Raw genomic sequence first — 19,988 nt, 5'->3', positions numbered from 1 at the left:
CTGTGTCATTTTAGTTAATACCTTAGGAGTGACTCACTCCCTAGTCACAGAAGATGATGGTAATTTATAGGATCTTTCCAGAACAGCCTAATTGAAACACAAGTTTGAGTCTTTCATGCTGCTGGCCAGCGCATCTCCTGGAAATTCTCTGCTCTCTTGCTTTCTTGTAACTTCTGTCTCCTGGTTCATGCTCTCTCTCTCTCTCTCTCTCTCTCTCTCTCTCTCTCTCTCTCTCTCTCTCTCTCTCTCTCTCTCTCTCACACACACACACACACACACACACACACACACACTACCCATCAGGCTTGTTTACATATTACATGCTGCGGTATCCTTGGTTTTCTCTCTCTTTCTCCCCAGGGGATCTTACACAATCCATGCTTTTCCTTTGCCAGTAGCTTCCAAGTACAACCACATACACTTTCCTGAATCCCAAAACACACACTGCCATGGGATAGCTAGACTTGGGTGTTCACTGGGTGCCTTGTCTCCAATCTCCCTATCCCAAATTCGCTGTCTTTCCTGCAAGGCCTGCCCATCCTTGGTATTCACATCAATTAATGAGATTCCTCAAGCCCAAACCTAGAAGCTGCTTGTCATCTTAGACTCCCCCACCGTCCACCTGTAACCAGGCACAGTCAAATGCCACCATTAGTTCCTATCTCTCCTTCCTTCCCACACCACTGCTATCTTCATGGTGTCTCTTGGTCTTTTTCCAACCTCAGACTCTTGAAAATCCTATTTTGCCTTCCGACCTCCAGTTCCCCTAAAATCTGTCTAGTCCAAGCTTAAGCTTCTAAATATTAAGGCCATGCTCATCTCCTATTTGATGGCTCTCATATGTCCACTCCATGACTCTGGAACCAAGTCCACACTCCTTAAAATGGCATGCAAAGAACTTCTGGATGTGGTCCCAACCCATTTTCAGGCTTATCTCTTGGTGCTCACGCACATCAACTTTATGCCAAGCCAAAGTTCTCAGTTCTTGGTCCCGTGTGTTTCCAGGTCCTCTATACACGGAGGTTTCTTTGTCTAGTGTGTTGTTTTATGCAATGACTTCCCACTCCCTATTGAAGGTGCAGTTCCGTGGCTTCTCCTTAAGTCCTCCAGAAACTAGTTTCCGTTTGCCTGTAATTCTCATGTTCTATACAAATCTGTATTAGGAAGCTGTCATCCAGCTGGTGTTTCTTCATGTCTCATTCCCTGCACTCCCCCTGTAAGAGCTGGCCTTCTTAAAGGTCAGGACTATATCTCTCTCACTCACCTTTGCATCTACAGAGCCAAGTCAAGTGTCTAACCTAACACGTGTAGGGAATAGAAAATAACTATTATTCAAGAACAAGGAAATCAGAGCCAACTCCTCCTGTCCTTGCCCTTCGGGACAAGGGACTGGAGACAGCAAAGGGCTCCCCTTACCTTTCTTGTTACAGCAAACCTTATGGTCAAGTTATATTGATAATTAAAACAATAGAAAAAAATCTCTTCTCTCAAGTTTTTGCCCCCACAGTGCCCCAAATTCCACGCATATTAAAGGTACATTTTTTAAATCTAAACAGCTTCAGTGAATACCTCTGCATTCTTACCCTCCCCTCCCATCAGTAAATCACACCTTAGCCTGAATTAGACTAGGCAGATGGTAATCCACCTAATGCCTATTCTCACGGCATTCTCCACAGGGAAATGGAAGCTGAGACAAACAAAACTGGGATGTGGCTTTGGGGTGTCAACCTCAGAACACAGGATTAATTGCTGACGGTTTGGGGGTGCTGTAGAAAGAAGAAGTCAGCAAAGCAAATATCTAAAATCAATGATGGAAACTCAGGTAGATGCTGGCTCCCTTCCTTTGCAGAGCAGGGAACACCCTCTCTCTCACACACACACTCAGCACCGCCCCGCCTCTCCACTGGGGCTCGGCTCTGCTGGGGAAGAGCTCATTGTCCTCTGTTTCTTAACTCCTGCTAACTCCTGTAACCCCGCAGTGGTTTCCACCCTCTGCCCCCATTATCTTTCCTTTCATCTGGTAAGGAGGTGCAGAAAGGAGGGTGAGCTGGTTTCTGCAGTCCCAAGACATCTGCCACCTAGGCGACTCCATCTCAACCCACCCTTATCCCACCTGAGACTTTCTCTTCCCTCCCACCTTAGCTACACCAGAGAGCTGGCTGACTTTCCAAGGGAAGGAAGGGAGGAGTCTAGGCTTCCCAAGAACAAACCTGCCACCATGCATCCACCGCTGTTTCTGCCTTGTGAGCCCTGCGACCAGCACGCCTTTGAGAAACTCAAGCCAAGCTGTGGAGATGTGCTATCACCAATGCCGAGAATGGAAGTCAGCATATCTCATTGCGGCCATTCCAGACTTTGCTAGTCTGCAGACAGACTGCCCTGCTCTTGGTCCTGTCCACTCCAGTACCATCGCGATAGGAAAATTATTGTTGTTTTTGTTAATTTGGCGCTAGGGGCTAAATGTACCCCTCTTACCCACTTCCTCCAAGTCACAGATTAATATGATTCCTTCCTCCCTCCCTTCCTGGAAGTGCAAGAACTCCCCTCCCCCCACCCATGCCCTGCCAATGGGAGTCAGAGACAATCAGGCATAAGCGGTACCGTGGACCGCTCACCAACCACGCAGTTTGAAATCCCCCGCTTCCTGTAAGAAGAGACTCCCACTCCACTGATAACCCGGAACTCCACCTGGAGCCCTCCCTGGGCTATCTGTCTATCTATGGTGTCTGTCTTTGCATGGTGCTAATAGCCCTTCTAATAAACCTCTTCTCCAGAAGGACAATCCATCCCAGTGTTCCCCTGGCACCCCAAAACCTTTCAGATTTTCTTTTCTTGTGTTACAGGGAGCTCACCAGAGATGACCAGTCAGATATAGGTATAGCCAATTGAAAGTCTTTATTCTAGCCTGCTGGGATCACAATCCAGGTCAGGTTTGGAGACCTAGGTGTGACCCCAGGTGTCCAGAACATGGGGCAGAGACCCCATTGAGGCATCTTGCATGGCAGCTGCAGAGGAGTCTTCTAGTGGTAAGCAGTTGACACAAATCATTTTAACAGAAGCTAAGATGAGCGGTTAGCCCACTGAAGGGAGTTCTGCCCAAACAGGCAGTTTTACCAGAAGCTAAGTTAGCTAGGACAGCCTGTCCTTCGGTTCCTAGAATAGAGTTGGGCAGCTTTCCATGGGATTCTCCATCAAGGAGATCAGCTTCTACTTAAAGATGAAATGGACTCAGCAAGAAGATGAGATGGTAGAATCATTGCACTCTCTTGCTCCATCACACCTGTGTCCACAGTGGTGTACCTAAACCTCAATACTGGTCCTAGTCCTTTTCAAACCAACTGGAAATACAGACATGGAGAGTAACCAGGAAGGGGTTAATAAAAGGACTATTTGCAAGGTGTAGGTATGGTAGAGTGGGACTACTGTGGGTAGCTGTTAGGATCCCCATGCCCAAAAGGACAAATAAGGTAATTTAGAAAGAGTACATCACATCAAGGAGCAACACTGTGGCTTTGTTGAAAGGCTTTTCTGATACATGCATGTTTCTCTTCTACAGAAACATATCCACCAGCACTAAAAAGACCATTGTCCTGAGTATACCTTCCTTCCGATGCTCTGCTCTCTCTGGAAGCCTGACATCAGCTGAACCTTGCCTGTCTTTCCCTGCATTTCTTCCTCATCCTTCGGGGGATTAACAGCGCATGCAGCTGCTACCCTCTGTATCTTGTTGACTCCTGTGGCAAAATCTTGGGTTCTTAGGACCACCACAGGCTGAGACAGAAATGGCAGAGCAATTCCCAGGCTGCAGGAATGGGCTGCCTCAGACTGAGGTGGGGTGAGCCTCCATGTGCGGGCATTTTAGATTCTTGGGAGACAGTGGGAGGCAGGAAAGGGAAAGAAGGCAAAGAAATCTGAAGAGGAGACAAATTCCTGAACTTCCGAAGGGATGCCTGGGTGCTGACTCTAAGGACCAGCCCATGGAGCCTGAAGCTGTGTTGAGTAGGGGAGACACATGTATGAAATGTGAGCCTCCTCCTCTATCTGCTCCACCATTTACATTCTGTTGTTGTTTTTTAACTTTTTTATTTGGATGTAAGTGTGTATGTGGTATATATGTGTGTGTATGTATTCATGTGTGTGCAAATACACACATGTACATGAGGGTATCTTCCTCAGTCATCTTTTTTTTTTTTCCACAAGGTTACACTGAACCTGGAGATCACCGACCCGAGGGATTCCCTGCTCCCCACCCCCACACAGCTTGGATTATAGCCATGTACCACCAGGCCCTGCTTTCTATGCCATGCTGGGGACCCAAACTTGGGTCTTCATCCTTGCATGGCGAGTACTTTTCAGACTGAGGCATCTCCCCAGTCCACCATATGTGTTCCTAAAAAACAAAACCGTACCTTTGCTCAAGGCTGGTTTTTTAAGTGGGCAGAGTGTGATTTCAGCAAACTTCTGCCCAACACCTCCCCACTCCTTCTTAGCAAGATCTGAAATTCCTGCTGCCGAGAACAGTCTTTCATTTCACAATTAAAAGAAACGAGCTTGAAACACGGAGGCTGAAGATCTGAGCCGCATACAGTGAATAGGCAATGTCTTACCAGGGTCGGTGAGCAGCACCACATCCCTTTAGATGAATGAGAAGGTAAAACACAAGAAAGCCCACGGAGCCTGATGAGGGCCAGAGAGGTTCAACAGGAAGAGGAGGAAGGAGGACCAGGGTGAGACCACGCACAGCTTCACTGTTGGGCCAAACGCAGCTTGGTCCAGTTTGAAGTACACCCAGATACTGGTTTGAAGTCCTCCTGGATGCTAGTTTGAAGTACACCTGGATACTGTTTGAAGTACTCCTGGATGCTAGTTTGAAGTACTCCTGGATGCTAGTTTGAAGTCCTCCTGGATGCTAGTTTGAAGTACACCCAGATACTAGTTTGAAGTCCTCCTGGATGCTAGTTTGAAGTCCTCCTGGATACTAGTTTGAAGTCCACCTGGATACTAGTTCGAAGTACTCCTGGATACTAGTTTGAAGTACTCCTGGATGCTAGTTTGAAGTCCTCCTGGATACCTAGAATCGGCGTGTGCTCCGATGTGGGCCTAGGAAGACCATGGATGAAGAAGCATGCGTGATAAGTGCACATGACCAGGGCCCAGAACAGCTCCATAAACTGCACTTCGAATACCAGCTGAGCCAAAAGGCATATTCTTCAGAGCTGCCTACCTTAAAAACTCCACTTAGTTCAGTTGTACATAGTAAATATCATCCATTCCTAAAACAGGCTGTGATGATAAAAAGGTGCCATCTTCACCACGGCAGGGAGACTTTGAAAGCACAAAGCAAAGTTTAATTCAGGGTCTGGCAATGAAAGGGAGGATTTAAGACTATACAGTCTAGCGACAGGCTTGGTGTCCATCCAGCTGGACCACTAATGCATCACTTGTGTTATCCCCCCAGCTTCAGTCTCCTCCTCTGTGAGCAGAGACTAATAGTTTCTGACTTCCGGGTTGTTCCGTGGGTTGCATGGGAAAATGAACCTACAGACCTGACAGTGTCTAGCAGAGTAAGCACTAGTGACCCACCCCCTCCAGTGCTCGGGGCCTAGAGCAGAACTATTCTTACGCTTGATGGCCTTCGTATGACGGATGATAACAACAGCCAGCATTACCGGCTGTAGGGTCTCCACTTGTAATAAATAAAGTCCGGCATCTTATATAACTCCGTAAATATCCACCTATTTATCGAAACCAGAAAACACCTCTATCTGCAATGAACCGCAGTGAATGCAAAGACTCATCACGGCTGCTCAAGGTTCGGAGAATAAGTGACGGTGGAATGCTCAGTCCTAAATAAGACGTCTATACCAACACCACCCCCCCGAAGGCTCAGGGGACACCATGGAAGAAGGGTGGGGGGAAAAATGTAAAAGCCAAATAACTGGGAAAATGGCTGTGAGACGTCATCACAAACGCGAACACAGAGCAACTGCTGTTACTCACACTGGGCCTGCTCAAAGCTGGGGAGGGGAGGGGCCTGGGGAGGGGAGGAGCCTGTGGGGCTCTGCCCCTCACCCTGGACCTACTGGCTGCAAGAAGAGTCTGGAAGCCGGGCGGTGGTGGCGCACGCCTTTAATCCCAGCACTCGGGAGGCAGAGGCAGGCGGATCTCTGTGAGTTCGAGGCCAACCTGGTCTACAGAGTGAGTTCCAGGAAAGGCGAAAAAAAAAAAAAAAAGAGTCTGGAAGAGCTGTGAGTCACCCCTCAGCTGTGTGTGTACTCGCTGGTGAGCCCGTCAGGCTCCAGGATAGTTCCAAACCCATAGCAGCATCGCAGCCGGCCCTGACTAAACAAAGCAAAAGGACATGAATGTGGGGAAGGATTGGACTTGGGGGGTGTGGCAAGGATAAGAGTCATCGGAATGTACTATATACAAGTATGAAACTGTCAAAGAATAAATTTACTTACCTTTTTTAAAAGGAAAACCAGAAAATTCTACTTAAACTAAAATAAATTTATAGAAGCTGAGGATCCAAGCCAGCAGACGCGCTCCATGGTCTGGTTTGCCAGCACATTAAGTCAAATCGGCACCCAGGATTGCACTGTATTCCCCAAGACTTAAGAGTTAAAACCTGAAGAAAAGGGATTAAGCTCCTTAATGGGAGCTAGCAGCTTCTGGAAAAACCAGCAGTATAAAAGGATTAGCAGTACAATTCTGCACGGTGTCTAATTGCATCGATTTAATGACTGTGTTGGGGCCCGAGCACAATCCTGACAAAGACTTGAGAACCTCCAGAAACCCCAACAGACAGGGCCCTCAGAGGTGCAGGGAGCAGACAGACCTTGTGCTCTGACCTTCCAGGACAGTGCCACTCACCCATTCCTTCTTTTTCTGTCCAAATCAATCTGTTTTTTCCAACACAACACCATTTTTTTCTAGTAACAATAGTAAAGAAAATATGTCTAGTTTGAAAAGATAAAATAAAATCCTTATGTAGTCAATTTTCTAAGCCACAATGCTGCAAAATACAGTTTTAAGTCATTTCAAGGGAGTTTGAAGAGTTGCTCAGAAAAATAAATGTGATGAAATTCCAGCAAAGCCCTTTATGGAAGACTTTTGAGCAAACTTCATAAATTCACTGTTAGGATTGATGAGACAAAAATGCGGGTAAGGCCTAGCACAGGACCTGGGACTCGGTAACTCTCAAGTCAGTCTGGGACTGACTTTCCAAATAGGATCTATGTATTTGTCAAGTGGTTTTAATCCAAGAAATTAAATAATGTTGGTATGTGATCTGTCCCCAAGCCTGTAGAGCCAGAATGGTCATGGTCAATTTCCCTGATACCACTGCATGGCATTTAAATAGTTATTTAAGTCTAGTCCCTTGAATTCTTACCCACTTGGGAAAACACATGACTCAGAAAAAGAACTACATTTGTTATGAAACTAGTCATTTGTTTTTTTAAGTCAGGCATCTAGGAATTTTCTGAATAACAACATTAAGAGATTAATTTTATTCCATACCATTTCCCTTCAATTTGCACTTTATATACTTAATTAAAATAGCTAGAGAAGGGAATTATTACTGTGTAGTTTAACCCCTATGTCCCATTTCTAAGCCCAAACCCTCACTCATCTATTTAGATTTGCATAAACTCCAAAAGTGTGTGTGTGTGTGTGTGTGTGTGTGAGAGAGAGAGAGAGAGAGAGAGAGAGAGAGAGAGAGAGATTATGCTCAGTAATACTACAGTCCACACCCAGCCTTTCTTTACATTATCAACATGGATGAACCACAACAAATAGTCCTAAAAGAATTTTGTGGATTTAGGAGCATGAGAAACAGCTCACGTGACATTTTGACACGTTGTTCGCCTTCAGTCTTCTAAGACTGGATGGAGTTTGCACAGGTCCATTTTGGTCTATTCGGTTCTTCCAGCTTTTCTATTTCTTATGAAGACCAAAATGGATATCATGTTTCTGCTTTCTGTTCTTTGTCACCGTTTCCCCCTCCAAAGGCAGCTTATTCATAGTAGGCAACTGTCTTTCACAGAGTGGTGTTAGCTTGACCAAAAGAAAAATCCTGTGATACACAAGAGAAATTCAAAGGCTAAATCGTGCCATATTGAATCCGACTTCACTACATATTCACGGGGTACTCACAGAGAAGGCCAACCAGCAAGTGCCCCAAATTCAGATTTCATAATACAACAACTTATCTCAGCAGTTTACTAGTATCAAGACCATCTCAGCAGACCAGACAGATGACTTGATTGAAGAGGGGAAATGCAGGGCCCTACTCTCCTACTCTCAGACACACATCCCCCAGGGGTATCCTGTGAATGTCATGTAAAATCTTGGATTACTTATTCTTACAAAACACTTTCACACCCACGAGTGTCATAATTTTTTACCAAGCAGAATCAACTTTTGACTAGCCTTTCAGTGTTCACCTTGCAAGAGTGTCAACACATCCAGGACAAACGCTGAGAGAACAAAAGCCAAGGAAAGGAAGTGGGGGAAGACACTCAGAACTCCCCAGAGAACAATGAGTTTCTATGAGGTGTGCCAAGAGCCTAAGGAAGTCAAATAGCCAATCTCCTCCAGAAAAAAAAAAAAAAAAAAAAAAAAAAAGAACGAGGAGGTCTGCACGTAGCATCACAAAACTCAGTGCAAAGAAGAACCAAGAGAGAGACAGCCACAAGCTGGCCTGATAGTGAGAAAACTCTCATGAATGAGATGGCATCCCAATCCACAGTTGAGGTATGATGATTTGGATGGTGCGAGCTGTCCACAGGGAAGAACGAATGCTATTCTAAACCAAGAGCAACAGCCAAGAGTCTCAAGATGGAATCACATACAGTGTTTCGACTGAACGTGAAAAGGAAGGCCTGCTTGTAATTAAGGAATACTTTAGGAAATGCTCAATTCTTTTGTTGACTTGTATATTACTCGTATTTTAGTATTTAGTATCATTAGGCTCCCTATTTTATGGGATAATGACCTGAAACACAGAAAAGCTGAGTATCTTGCCCCGGGCCACTCAATTACTTCATGAGAACGCAGCTCTCCTTCCCTCCTGCCACCCTCACCGCAGGGGGCATGGGGTTGGCTGGACAGGGGAGAGCCAGGTTAGAGAAAAGACTTAATCCATCCTAGATGCTCAAGCATGCTGATGAGGCGATGACAGCGCTGCTTCCCCAGCATTAATCATGCCCCAGTGAACAGACTAGATCTCAATCGACACAACAAGGAGCCAGGAAAAAAAAAAAAAAAAGACTTCAAAAGCTGGTGAACTCACCCTGGGAAAAATACGTGAAAGTCAAGTTTAGAGCATTGGCAGCAAGATATGATAAAATCAGTGAGTTGTTGGGTGGCAGGAAATGGATAAACGAGTTTTATTTTAAAAAAAAAAAGAAAGCAATGGAAGCAAATGTCACTCACAGAAAAATGGATGGCAAGTTCATCATAAAGTAGGCAGGCTCAAAATCCTTCCTCCTCTGCTCTCCTCCTTGGCCAGTTTTTACCCTATAACCCTACCCTCTCATTCTTTCAGTGTGTGTGTGTGTGTGTGTGTGTGTGTGTGTGTGTGTGTGTACATGTTCATGTGTATATGTACCTGTATGTACGTGCCTGTGAAGATCAAAGATCAAAGTCAGGCATCTTCCTCACTGTCCACCTTATCTTTGAGATGGGGTTTCTCGCTGAACCTAGAGTTTACCAATAAACTCGACTGGCTGGTCAGCTAGCCTCGGGGATCCTCTTCTCTGTCTCCTAGCTCTGGAGGGATCATCATGCCCAGCTTTTTTACAGATTCTGAGGGATTGACTCAGCAAGTACAAGCACTTTGGTGCACATCTCCCATCCTCCATTCTCTCATATTTTACAGCCCTAAGTGAGTTAGGCTGTAAGAAACAGAAATCAGTGATAAAAAACAAGTATTTGCCAAGCTCTTTTTCTGTACCTGCCATCTGCTGTCCTAATCCTTGATATTTATTAACTCACTAGGCTCCCAAGGTAACTCTATAGAGTAAGCAAAATTATTATTCCTACTTTAGAGAGAGGAAGCAAGGGCCAAGCCTCACAGTTAACAGTGAGCCTGGCTTACAATCTAAGCAATCTGACTCTAGAGCCTACCCACTGAATCTACACTACCCTCCAAAGCCATCAGGCAGTTTCCATCTCAGGCGGAGGGGGGGGCGGGGGAGGTGATGTAAGATTATCTGCAGATTTAAGATTGTTGAATTTTAAAGTTTCCCAATGAACAGGCATGGACCTTATCAATACCTTATCATAATTACTCAGCTATTCAGCTCTCTCACACGACTCTTGGAATCCTATTCTGCACTCTCTTAGCATTCTGTCTGTCTGTATCCTCAAATGTAGCCTAGATTGCTCTGGTCCATGGGTATGTTTGTTTGCCTCTCCAGGGACACTCTACACCCCTTGAGGAGCAGGAATTATATCTTAGTCACCCATGTAAACCCAGGTCATATTGCAGGTGCCCAATTAAACCTGTTGAAGAAATGAATAAATTAGTATGAACATGAAAGTGTTCCAGCCAAACTGGTCCCCTTCCAGCCTCCACCTGCTTGGTGTTTTTCAGTCCTCACTTCCCAGAACAGCCCTCTCTCTGCTGTTGCACACACTGAAAACTCCAACCCATCCTTCATAGGACTCAGCTCGATTCCACATGTACTGCGAAATTCAGTCCAGTGGCCTCGACAGTCTTAGAATGTCGGTTCAAAGTCATGGAAATGATCGCCTCTGTCGCTGTATCTTTGATTCAAACCAGGCTCTAGCACAGCTAAATGTGCTTCTCTGGGATGACTCCTGTACATTTCTAAGGTGCAGATCTTAGAGAACTGGGGGAAGATTTGAGGGAGACCACCTGGACACCACATATGCTAGGGAACAGTGGGCTCCCCCAGCCCCCACACGCCTTTACCACTCATGTAGCACTGAAGTTGCAGCGCTTAGCATTTCCCTTCGATCAGACTTCTATGACTGGAGAGATCTTTATGGCCAAGAACTGAATCTCATCCACATTTTTAATATCTCCGCATGCCTTACACAAAATCACAATGAACATTGAGAACAAAGAGATGACGAGGTGGGTACGACAACCCCATGCAAGTGACGGCAGAACTAAAATCATACATTTTCATGCAGAATTATCACATGGTGCCTCTGTGATTTCGCTCATGCCAAAGACTTGATTCAGGCAGTAAGTGGAATCAGAGACACAGGTTTGCTTCCATAGAAAGGTGGATCTCTCCATACTACCTTTTAAATCAATCTTAAACTAGATTAGGGTTTTATGAGCTGGCACAGAAAACTAAAAGCTAATGCTAAAGTGAACCTAGGAAAATCAAAAGCCCAAATCTGTGGCGATTATCAGTAAAATCAAATGCTCTTTGCTCTTTCCATCGAGTTGCAGCAGCCAGGCTTCACCTCTCTGAACCTGTCAGAGAGTCTTCTTTTTCCCCTGATTTGTCACGGCCTCCATGTATTGTACGTCGTTATCTTCACAGGAATCAATTCCCATGCGTAGGGCTTTTGTTTCTTTCAGCTGCCGCCCTACTTGCAGGTGCTGACAAGTTAGAGGCGCTGTGATCTGTTGGTAGTAACCTGCAGCCCAACAAGCAACTCTTCATTAATGCCCTCAACCCCTTTCCCTGCAGAAACTATTTCTGTAGCTCTCATTCTGTGGGATGTGCAGCTACAAATTTAATTTGAAAAAGCAATTACTAATGGAGTCGTGCCAAGTCCCTGTGCTTTCAATATGTTTCTGCTTCCATTTTCTTTTGGTTTTGCTTTTTCCAAATGGGGAGAAGCACACGGTGGGAACTGGAGTCTAACACCAAATGCACCGCAGCAGAGAATGTATATGTAAGGTGGAACAGTAGAAAAAGGCAAAGCCAAGACTCGACCACATTTCAGCCAGCTATCATTAGGAAAAATCGCCGCCTTTCTCAGCTTCGCCTTCCTGACACAAAATTGAGACAGTAACTGCTAACCCTATGTCAGTGGGTTATTCTAGAGATTTTTAAATCACCCTAGCTCAAAAAGCATTACATAATTCTAAAACATGTGTGAATCTATACATACAAATGTATGTATAATAACATATTTTAACAAGAGCAATGTCATAGCCTAAGGGTAGATATAAAATAATTTTATGTCATGTAAAGTCCCAATTAAATACTTCAATAGATGCCGTCCCGCTGAAATCTGTGCACGGTGGATACAAGGAAATGTGTTTTGCTTATTTCTTGAGAAGGAAAATCTAACTTGAGAACAGAGGCGCAAGTCTCGTTCTAAGTCTCAAAGCAGGTGCCACTCTGCAGCCTGGGTTTACACTGTTACAAGAAAACTTCTACTTGCAGGAAAAACAGACCCAAATTCTCCCCTTGTGATCAGTCAGAGCTTAAAGCACTGTGGGCTAGTTCTTCATTCTTGTGCTTAGAATTGCTTCATGATGGTCTTCACATGGATCCTAACCATGAGTTTCAAAGTAGGAAATAACCCAGAATAGCTTGGTGATTTCATAGTTAAAATAGCAGCATCATTGCAATTGGAGATTCCGTAGTCACTCCTTGTGTAGTTTCCTTGGCAAAAATATGAATATACTCTCATTTACCAAATAAGAAATCCTCTACATAAGAGATTATATATATGTGTGTGTGTGTGTAATACATTATATATATAATATTTCCTAAACTGTGCTTTGTAAATGTGACAACTTTTCAACACTAATAAAATAGTTAGGCATATTCTATTTTTGTTGTTTACTTAGTTTCATGGTCATTATTACAGCATGATCCCAGCACACTTGCTACTTACTGCAATTCTGAAAGCTGTGTAAAACATGAATCTGAAAAATTCTTATTTCAACTTCAATTTGTAACCAGATTTCTTTTGCTTTTCATACTTAGCCAATACTGAGTACAACTTTAAATTGGCATTAGAAAAATTGTTACTCAATGGTCTTCAAAAGGTAAAATGTACTCATCTGAACTCCACCCATTTTCAGTTTCAACATAACAAATCTTCTGTTGTACCCAGGGCAAATTCAAAAGCATTGAAAAGGTATTGGTTGTTACTGCAGATAATTTATGCAATTATCAGCCAAAGATGCAAAGCTGGCAAAAAGAAAACCGTACAAGCAAGCAAACCCGAGGACCTAAGAGACACGCCCTCTCCGTATATAAGGGCTTGTCACTGTCCTTGGTAGCAGGCACTCCCTGGGCCACACTACACCACCATGTCTGTTAGATACTCCAGCAAGCAGTACTCTTCCTCCCGCAGTGGAGGAGGAGGAGGAGGTGGTGGAGGATCATCCCTCAGAATTTCCAGCAGCAAAAGCTCCCATGGTGGGGGGTTTAGCTCAGGGGGGTTCAGCGGTGGCTCTTTTAGCCGTGGGAGCTCTGGTGGAGGTTGCTTTGGGGGCTCATCAGGTGGCTATGGAGGTTTTGGAGGAGGCAGTTTCGGTGGAGGCTTCGGAGGAGGCAGCTATGGAGGAGGCTATGGAGGAGGCAGCTATGGAGGAGGCAGCTATGGAGGAGGCAGCTACGGTGGAGGTAGCTTTGGTGGAGGTGGCTACGGAGGAGGCTTTGGTGGTGGATATGGAGGAGATGGTGGCGGCCTTCTCTCTGGAAATGAAAAGGTAACCATGCAGAACCTGAACGACCGTCTGGCCTCCTACATGGATAAAGTCCGGGCTCTAGAAGAGTCAAACTATGAGCTGGAAGGTAAAATCAAGGAGTGGTATGAGAAGCATGGTAACTCAAGCCAGCGAGAGCCCCGGGACTACAGCAAATACTATCAAACCATTGAAGAACTTAAGAACCAGGTAAGGGGATTTTCAATTCCAGCTTTAAATCTTCCATCCATGTAATGCAGACAGATGAAACTAAGCTAAGTATGGTGCAGCTGACTACTGTGTCTACCTGTTACTTTGTCATGTCTAGCATAGCCAAGCCTCCTCTGAGATAGTGATGAAGGCATGGCATGTCTATCTTCATCCAGCATGTGTACTGCCTTGTCTTCCAGGATGACAGATGACTGAGAACCTTTCCAGTTTTAATAAACATATGAGTTCACAGTTAAAATATGCTAGATCCTATGTATATGTGTGTGTATCTATATGTATATGTATATATATAGTTGAGATTGATAACAAGTAAGCCGTATCCAGCACCAATACTGCAAGAAATACCAACTTCCCAATATAGAAATGAGATACTCCTTGTCTCTAGGGACTCTGGCAACTACATCTATAAATTCAGGGTATATGCACTTAGAAGTATTTATAACAAATTAAACAAATACAGATGTGAGTCACTCAAAAGTTAGCTACAACACAGGAAAATCCCAAACTGTAAAGGAGAGAGTCCTAATTGCAGGAATATACCTACACAATCCCAGCCAGTGTTCGGAAAGGAATTATGGCTAGAAAAGTACAGAAACTACAAGGGAACATGTTTGTTATATAAGCCAGTCTGTAATAGTCTATGCTGAAATTAACCTCCTTCCAAGATTCTGGATGAGAACCATATAAAATGTAATAAACCTATGCTACTCTAAAGGCCATAAACTCACCTGATCTTTGTCTCTCCCTTCAGATCCTCACCCTGACAACTGACAATGCCAATGTCCTGCTGCAGATCGACAATGCCAGGCTGGCAGCTGATGACTTCAGGCTGAAGTAAGCTAAGTGGATGTAGTACAAATAAAGCAGGTGTTTTTAACCATGACCTTGGATGCCCAGAACAGCATTTATATTTTCCTGAATTCATCCAGCATGAAACAGTTCTGAGGTGTTAAAGAAGGTTTTTAGTTGTAATAATATCTTTGGGGTAATCTTTAAAGGAAGATGTGTTTTAAAGTAACAGCTAACTCTTTGTATCAAACTATTAATATTCCTACATGAATTCGTGTATTACAAATGTTGCCATGATATGAAATCCAATCTGTCTTTCCATTTTAGTCAGTCTTTGTCCGGGAACACCTTCTTTCTCCTGTATATCCAGTGTCTGTGTCCTGCTTGTTTCAGATATGAGAATGAGGTGGCCCTTCGCCAGAGTGTGGAGGCCGACATCAACGGCCTGCGCAGGGTGCTGGATGAGCTGACCCTTAGCAAGGCTGACCTAGAGATGCAGATTGAGAGTGTGACTGAAGAGCTGGCTTACCTGAAGAAGAACCATGAAGAGGTGACACAAAATTACATTTCCCTCTCTCCTGCCCCCCAAAAAAGTTCACCTTGGTCATGGTGAATTCATTAAATCTACCTGCTCTTCCAATAGGAAATGAGAGACCTTCAGAATGTGTCCACTGGTGATGTGAATGTGGAAATGAATGCTGCTCCAGGAATTGACCTGACTCAAAAACTGAACAACATGAGAAGCCAATATGAACAACTTTCAGAAAAGAATCGCAAGGATATAGAAACCTGGTTCAATGAGAAGGTAAGTTCATTGCCCTTCTCAGCGAAGCTCCTGGAGATTTTGTTATCCTGCCCGGATGTTCTCATCTTTTCCCCTTTCTAATCCTCTAGAGCAAGGAACTCACCACAGAAATCGACAGCAACATTGAACAAATGTCCAGCCATAAGAGTGAAATTACTGAATTGAGACGTACTGTTCAGGGTCTGGAGATCGAACTACAGTCCCAACTGGCTCTGGTATGATAAACCTTGTAAAATGGGCTCCATTTATTTTATTTCATGCTAAAAATGAGTTTGGGGCGGGGGCAGAAGGGGGTGTGCAAGAAAATGGAACGAAATCGCAGCTTTGGGCTGGGAAAGAACTGTTGGGACGTGGCGGTGATGCTCAAACTGCAGTACTGCCATTAAGCAGGAATCCTATCCACTTTCCTTCTACGACGTCTTACTGAAGCATTTCCATGTTTCACTACACTTAACTAAAACCTTCTTCTCAGAAACAATCGCTGGAAGCCTCCTTGGCAGAAACAGAAGGTCGCTACTGCGTGCAGCTCTCCCAAATCCAAGGCCAGATCTCCGTCCTGGAGGAACAGCTGCAGCAGATTCGGGCTGAGACCGAGTGCCAGAACGCGGAATATCAACAACTCCTAGACATTAAGACCAGACTGGAGAACGAGATCCAAACCTACCGCAGCCTGCTGGAAGGAGAGGGAGGGTATGTTGGAAACCTGCAAAGTTCCCCCATTGGTTTCGTTCAAAAGTCCACACGGCCAAGCTTCTCCAAACCCAAGGAAAAGCCAGAGGGTGGGGCGAGGAGGCAGGAGGGGAGCAGTGTTTTCAGGAATTAGGGCTGTGTATATGCATATTTATGGATGGATAGATGGATGAGTGTTAATAGACACACTTGACTGGGTTGTATTTTCACAAAATATTCATCTGGAGCGCAACCTGACGCTTCCACGTTAGAAGTGACCAAATTTGACCCTCACACTCCCTTTAGTTCCGGAGGCGGATCCTACGGCGGCGGACGCGGCGGCGGTGGAAGCTACGGCGGCGGCAGTTCTGGCGGCGGAAGCCACGGCGGCAGTTACGGCGGCGGAAGCTCCGGCGGCGGCGGCAGTTACGGCGGCGGAAGCTCCGGCGGCGGCGGCAGCTACGGCGGCGGAAGCTCCGGCGGCGGCGGCAGCCACGGAGGCAGTTCCGGTGGTGGCTACGGCGGCGGAAGTTCCAGCGGTGGTGGTCACGGCGGAAGTTCCGGCGGAGGCCAGAGCGGAAGCGGAGGAGGGTTCAAGTCTTCCGGGTCCGGTGGCGACCAATCGTCTAAAGGACCAAGGTCAGCAGAAACTAGCTGGGGTAATCTGAATTAGATTTAACTTTCTCCAATGGTTTTGTTGCTCTTCAAACTCAAGAGCTGATTTTAAAACAGTGAAAATCTCGAGTTAGATTTTCGTTTGTGCCTTTAGTAGAGTTTTGGGAAAATCTACAGCTTGGATTTTTTTTAAAAAAAAACATCTTGGAAAAGATGCATTATCTTAGTTTTGTAATATTAGCTTGTTAGTTAAGCTAGGATCCCTACAAGTCGTTTCATCTAAATTCTAATTTTTTTTTCTATTCACAGATACTAACAAAACCAGAGTGATCAAGACGATTATTGAGGAGGTGACACCTGACGGTAGAGTCCTTTCGTCTATGATTGAATCAGAAACCAAGAAATACTTCTATTAAGCTGCTCTTTGCACAGGCCACTGCACAGACGTGTGGAAAACAAAATGTCCAAGAAAACACTTCTGTCTTAGTGGTCTATGGAAATAGGTTCGCTCCTTGAAATTAAGAGTCTACAAGGTGTTTTGTGGTTTCTGTATTTCTTCTTTTCATTTATCAGGAAGTGTTCTTTTGTGGAGAAAAAAAAGAAAACTTTCCCATTTACTAATGAATTTCTCATTCACTAATGAATTTCAATAAACTTTCTTACTGATGCAAACTATCAAAATTTGTCAGAATTATTATTCAATTGTGTGGGTGTGCTCAGACCAATATGAGTAATGTGGGTGAAAAAGGTCATACTTCCCCAAGGTTACATTTACTAAAGGTACACAATGTGTGGAGAACTCCCAGATCTCTGGCTTTAAATCGTTTCAATCTTGGAAATTTTGAAGTCATCTCAAACAAGATTCCCAAATAAAAGGAAGTTTCACAATCTCTTTATTATTTCTCATCTTTTCTGACTTTTATTTTCTTCCACTTTGATATTGGTTCTCAGTTCTTATATACTAAAGATATGTCTTCCAACAGAAATCCAACAAAAGTCAACCAGTCCAACAGAAATCATATCAAAATTGCTATGAGGCCCATAAAGTTATTTTATGTGCCAGGTGATGGCAGTGTGTCCAAACACACATCTCTAACTCTCTTGCTCTCCCCAACTTTTTTGTAATTGCTACTAAAGACCTTGTCCTTCCAGTATATACTGAATTGTATCTCTCAACCAGTTAGACCCCAACTGTGCTGGCTAGTTTTGTGTCAACTTAATACAAGGTACAATCATCTGAGAAGAGGGAGCCTCAATTGAGAAAATGCCAACCTAAGATTAGGCTATAGGCAGACAGACCTGTAGGCATTTTTTTTTTAATTAATGACTGATAGAGAAGGGCCCGGCTCATTGTTGGTGGAGCAACCCCAGGCTGGTGGTCCTGGGTTCCATAAGAAAACAAGCTAAGCAAGACATGAGGAGCAAGTCAGTAAGCAGCACTCCTCCATGGCCACTGCATCAGCTCCTGCCTCCAGATTCCTGCCCTGACTTCCTTCCATGATGAATAGTGGTGAGGAAGCATAAGCCAAATAAACTTCTTCCTCAAGTTGCTTTGGTCCTGGAGTTTCATCACAGCAATAGTAACCCTGACTAAGATACCAACTGACATCACTTAGTACTCTACTAAAGGGGGAAATTCATGGTGTGCTTCTGGATTGCTCATGTCCACTGAGTAGCAGCTTCAGCATCTTTCCTGATTTTCAAGATCCGAGGCCTGATCCCTTGCCATTTCAGTGGGACTCTACTAAATAAACCCTACCCTGTTATATAACACACTTTAGAATGTGCCTCAGGGGGAAAGTGCCCCTCCTCGGACATTGAGAATCAGGCTTTCTTTTCATATCGAGTCTCTATAAGAGAAACTTTCTCAGTTTCTCTTATACTTTGAGACTCCTTTGGGATGCTAAATTGTATCCCAGTGTAAATCTAAACTAGATTATAATACTAGTGAGAAGAAGACTGGGCCTGTGTTATGTATCGCTATAAACCCCACCCTAGCAAGGTTTTCAACACAGATTGTTAAAACCCAGTAAGTGCTGGTTAAGCAACAAAATTAGTGAGTCATATCTAAATAAGTAAGTGCAGTACCTCCCAATGTGAACCCAGAAATGCTGGGGACTAAGACTCAGAAAGTATTCACTGCCACTGTATGACAATGCAAATGGGAACAACTCTTTTGTACAATTATTATATGATTATTTTAAACACTTTGTAAACAAAATGGAAATGATTCAGTTGAGACAAAAAGGTCAAGAGTATCCATGACACGCAGGGCCTTCCATGTGCTAGAAGCTTGGTTACTTCAGTACTTGGCCTTCAGTACTTTTCTTTCCTCCAGTGATAGCAACCCCAGCCCTAGCAGATAACTGTAGACGCTCGAGGGACGAGACCATAACCAGTGAGGATGCTTCCAAATGGGAAGGTGGGGAAAGCCGTCAAATGCCGAACAACCAGAGCAGTGGAACCATCATTGTTAGTTATTTAGCCGCGTTGTGTTCTTACCTTGCAAGGAAATGTCACGAAACACGACAGAATCCACTTATTAAATAACTAACAATCATTCTCCCTGTTCCTCTGGCACTGAGAAGGCAAAGGGTGAAATGAACAGCCCCTTTAAGGAGGTAATAAACACTGTAAGTATTAGAGAACTCTCCCAGCATGAAGAATATGGGGGACAGGGACAGCAGAGACAACTGTTGGAGAAAGGACAAGGCTGCTGAACCATGGCAAGGGTTTGTTGTACACCTGAGTATCTGTGATAAGATCTTTTCACAACCAATCCCAGGACTCTGCTGAATGAAAAGGAGGACACGACAGTTCCTGGGTATGGTTGAGAAGAAGGTTTTTTATTATAGATAAGAAGGAGAATACAGCCAGAGACATCTAGAAGAGTCCAGACTGAGCATGGCCAGCAAAAGACTGGGCCATGAAAAGGGAGGGGGGGTGAGAGAGGAAGAGAAGAGGGAGGAGCAAGAGAAGAGACCAGGAGGGGGAGAAGAACCAAGATGAGCACATGGACAAAGAGGCCAAGACTGTGTGGCCAAAATGGCTGAGTTACACAGGAAAGAGAAGCTGGAGAAAAGGCAGCAGAAAGTTGAGGGGCTGGAGACGGTTAGGCTAGATGAGAAGTGCTGAGAGGGGCCGGGACTCTGGGACAGGCACTGGCAGTGCTGGGAGTGTCCACTAGGACATGTCAATCGGCACCTCAGCTAGCCATGCGTCCTGAGTCTCTTCCACCCC

General features: G+C 44.6%; 1 protein-coding gene and 1 long non-coding RNA gene across 3 annotated transcripts; one reads left to right on the top strand and one right to left on the bottom strand.

The window, feature by feature from the left end:
- Positions 1-12,897: 12,897 nt before the first annotated feature.
- LOC143267013 (uncharacterized) lies at positions 12,898-15,957 on the bottom strand. The gene is made up of 2 exons (XR_013041905.1): positions 14,926-15,957; positions 12,898-14,811 (listed from the first exon to the last, which is right to left on the bottom strand). It is a non-coding gene; the product is annotated as an uncharacterized LOC143267013 (long non-coding RNA).
- Krt10 (keratin 10) lies at positions 13,220-17,452 on the top strand. 2 transcript variants are annotated; one of them, XM_076543374.1, is made up of 8 exons: positions 13,220-13,849; positions 14,622-14,704; positions 15,053-15,209; positions 15,303-15,464; positions 15,554-15,679; positions 15,937-16,154; positions 16,440-16,792; positions 17,058-17,452. In XM_076543374.1, the coding sequence occupies exons 1-8, from the start codon at positions 13,262-13,264 to the stop codon at positions 17,162-17,164; spliced, it is 1,794 nt and encodes a 597-aa protein (XP_076399489.1). In that variant the 5' UTR covers positions 13,220-13,261; the 3' UTR covers positions 17,165-17,452. The 2 variants fall into 2 exon arrangements, with proteins under 2 accessions (XP_076399489.1, XP_076399488.1); XM_076543373.1 differs by having other exon boundaries at positions 16,440-16,772; positions 17,058-17,451.
- The last annotated feature ends 2,536 nt before the right edge of the window (positions 17,453-19,988 follow it).

Source organism: Peromyscus maniculatus, chromosome 8, assembly GCF_049852395.1.
Source record: "Peromyscus maniculatus bairdii isolate BWxNUB_F1_BW_parent chromosome 8, HU_Pman_BW_mat_3.1, whole genome shotgun sequence".
NCBI lineage: Eukaryota > Metazoa > Chordata > Mammalia > Rodentia > Cricetidae > Peromyscus > Peromyscus maniculatus.
The sequence above is the reverse complement of the archived record's forward strand: the minus strand, read 5'-3'. Positions and strand labels throughout refer to the sequence as shown.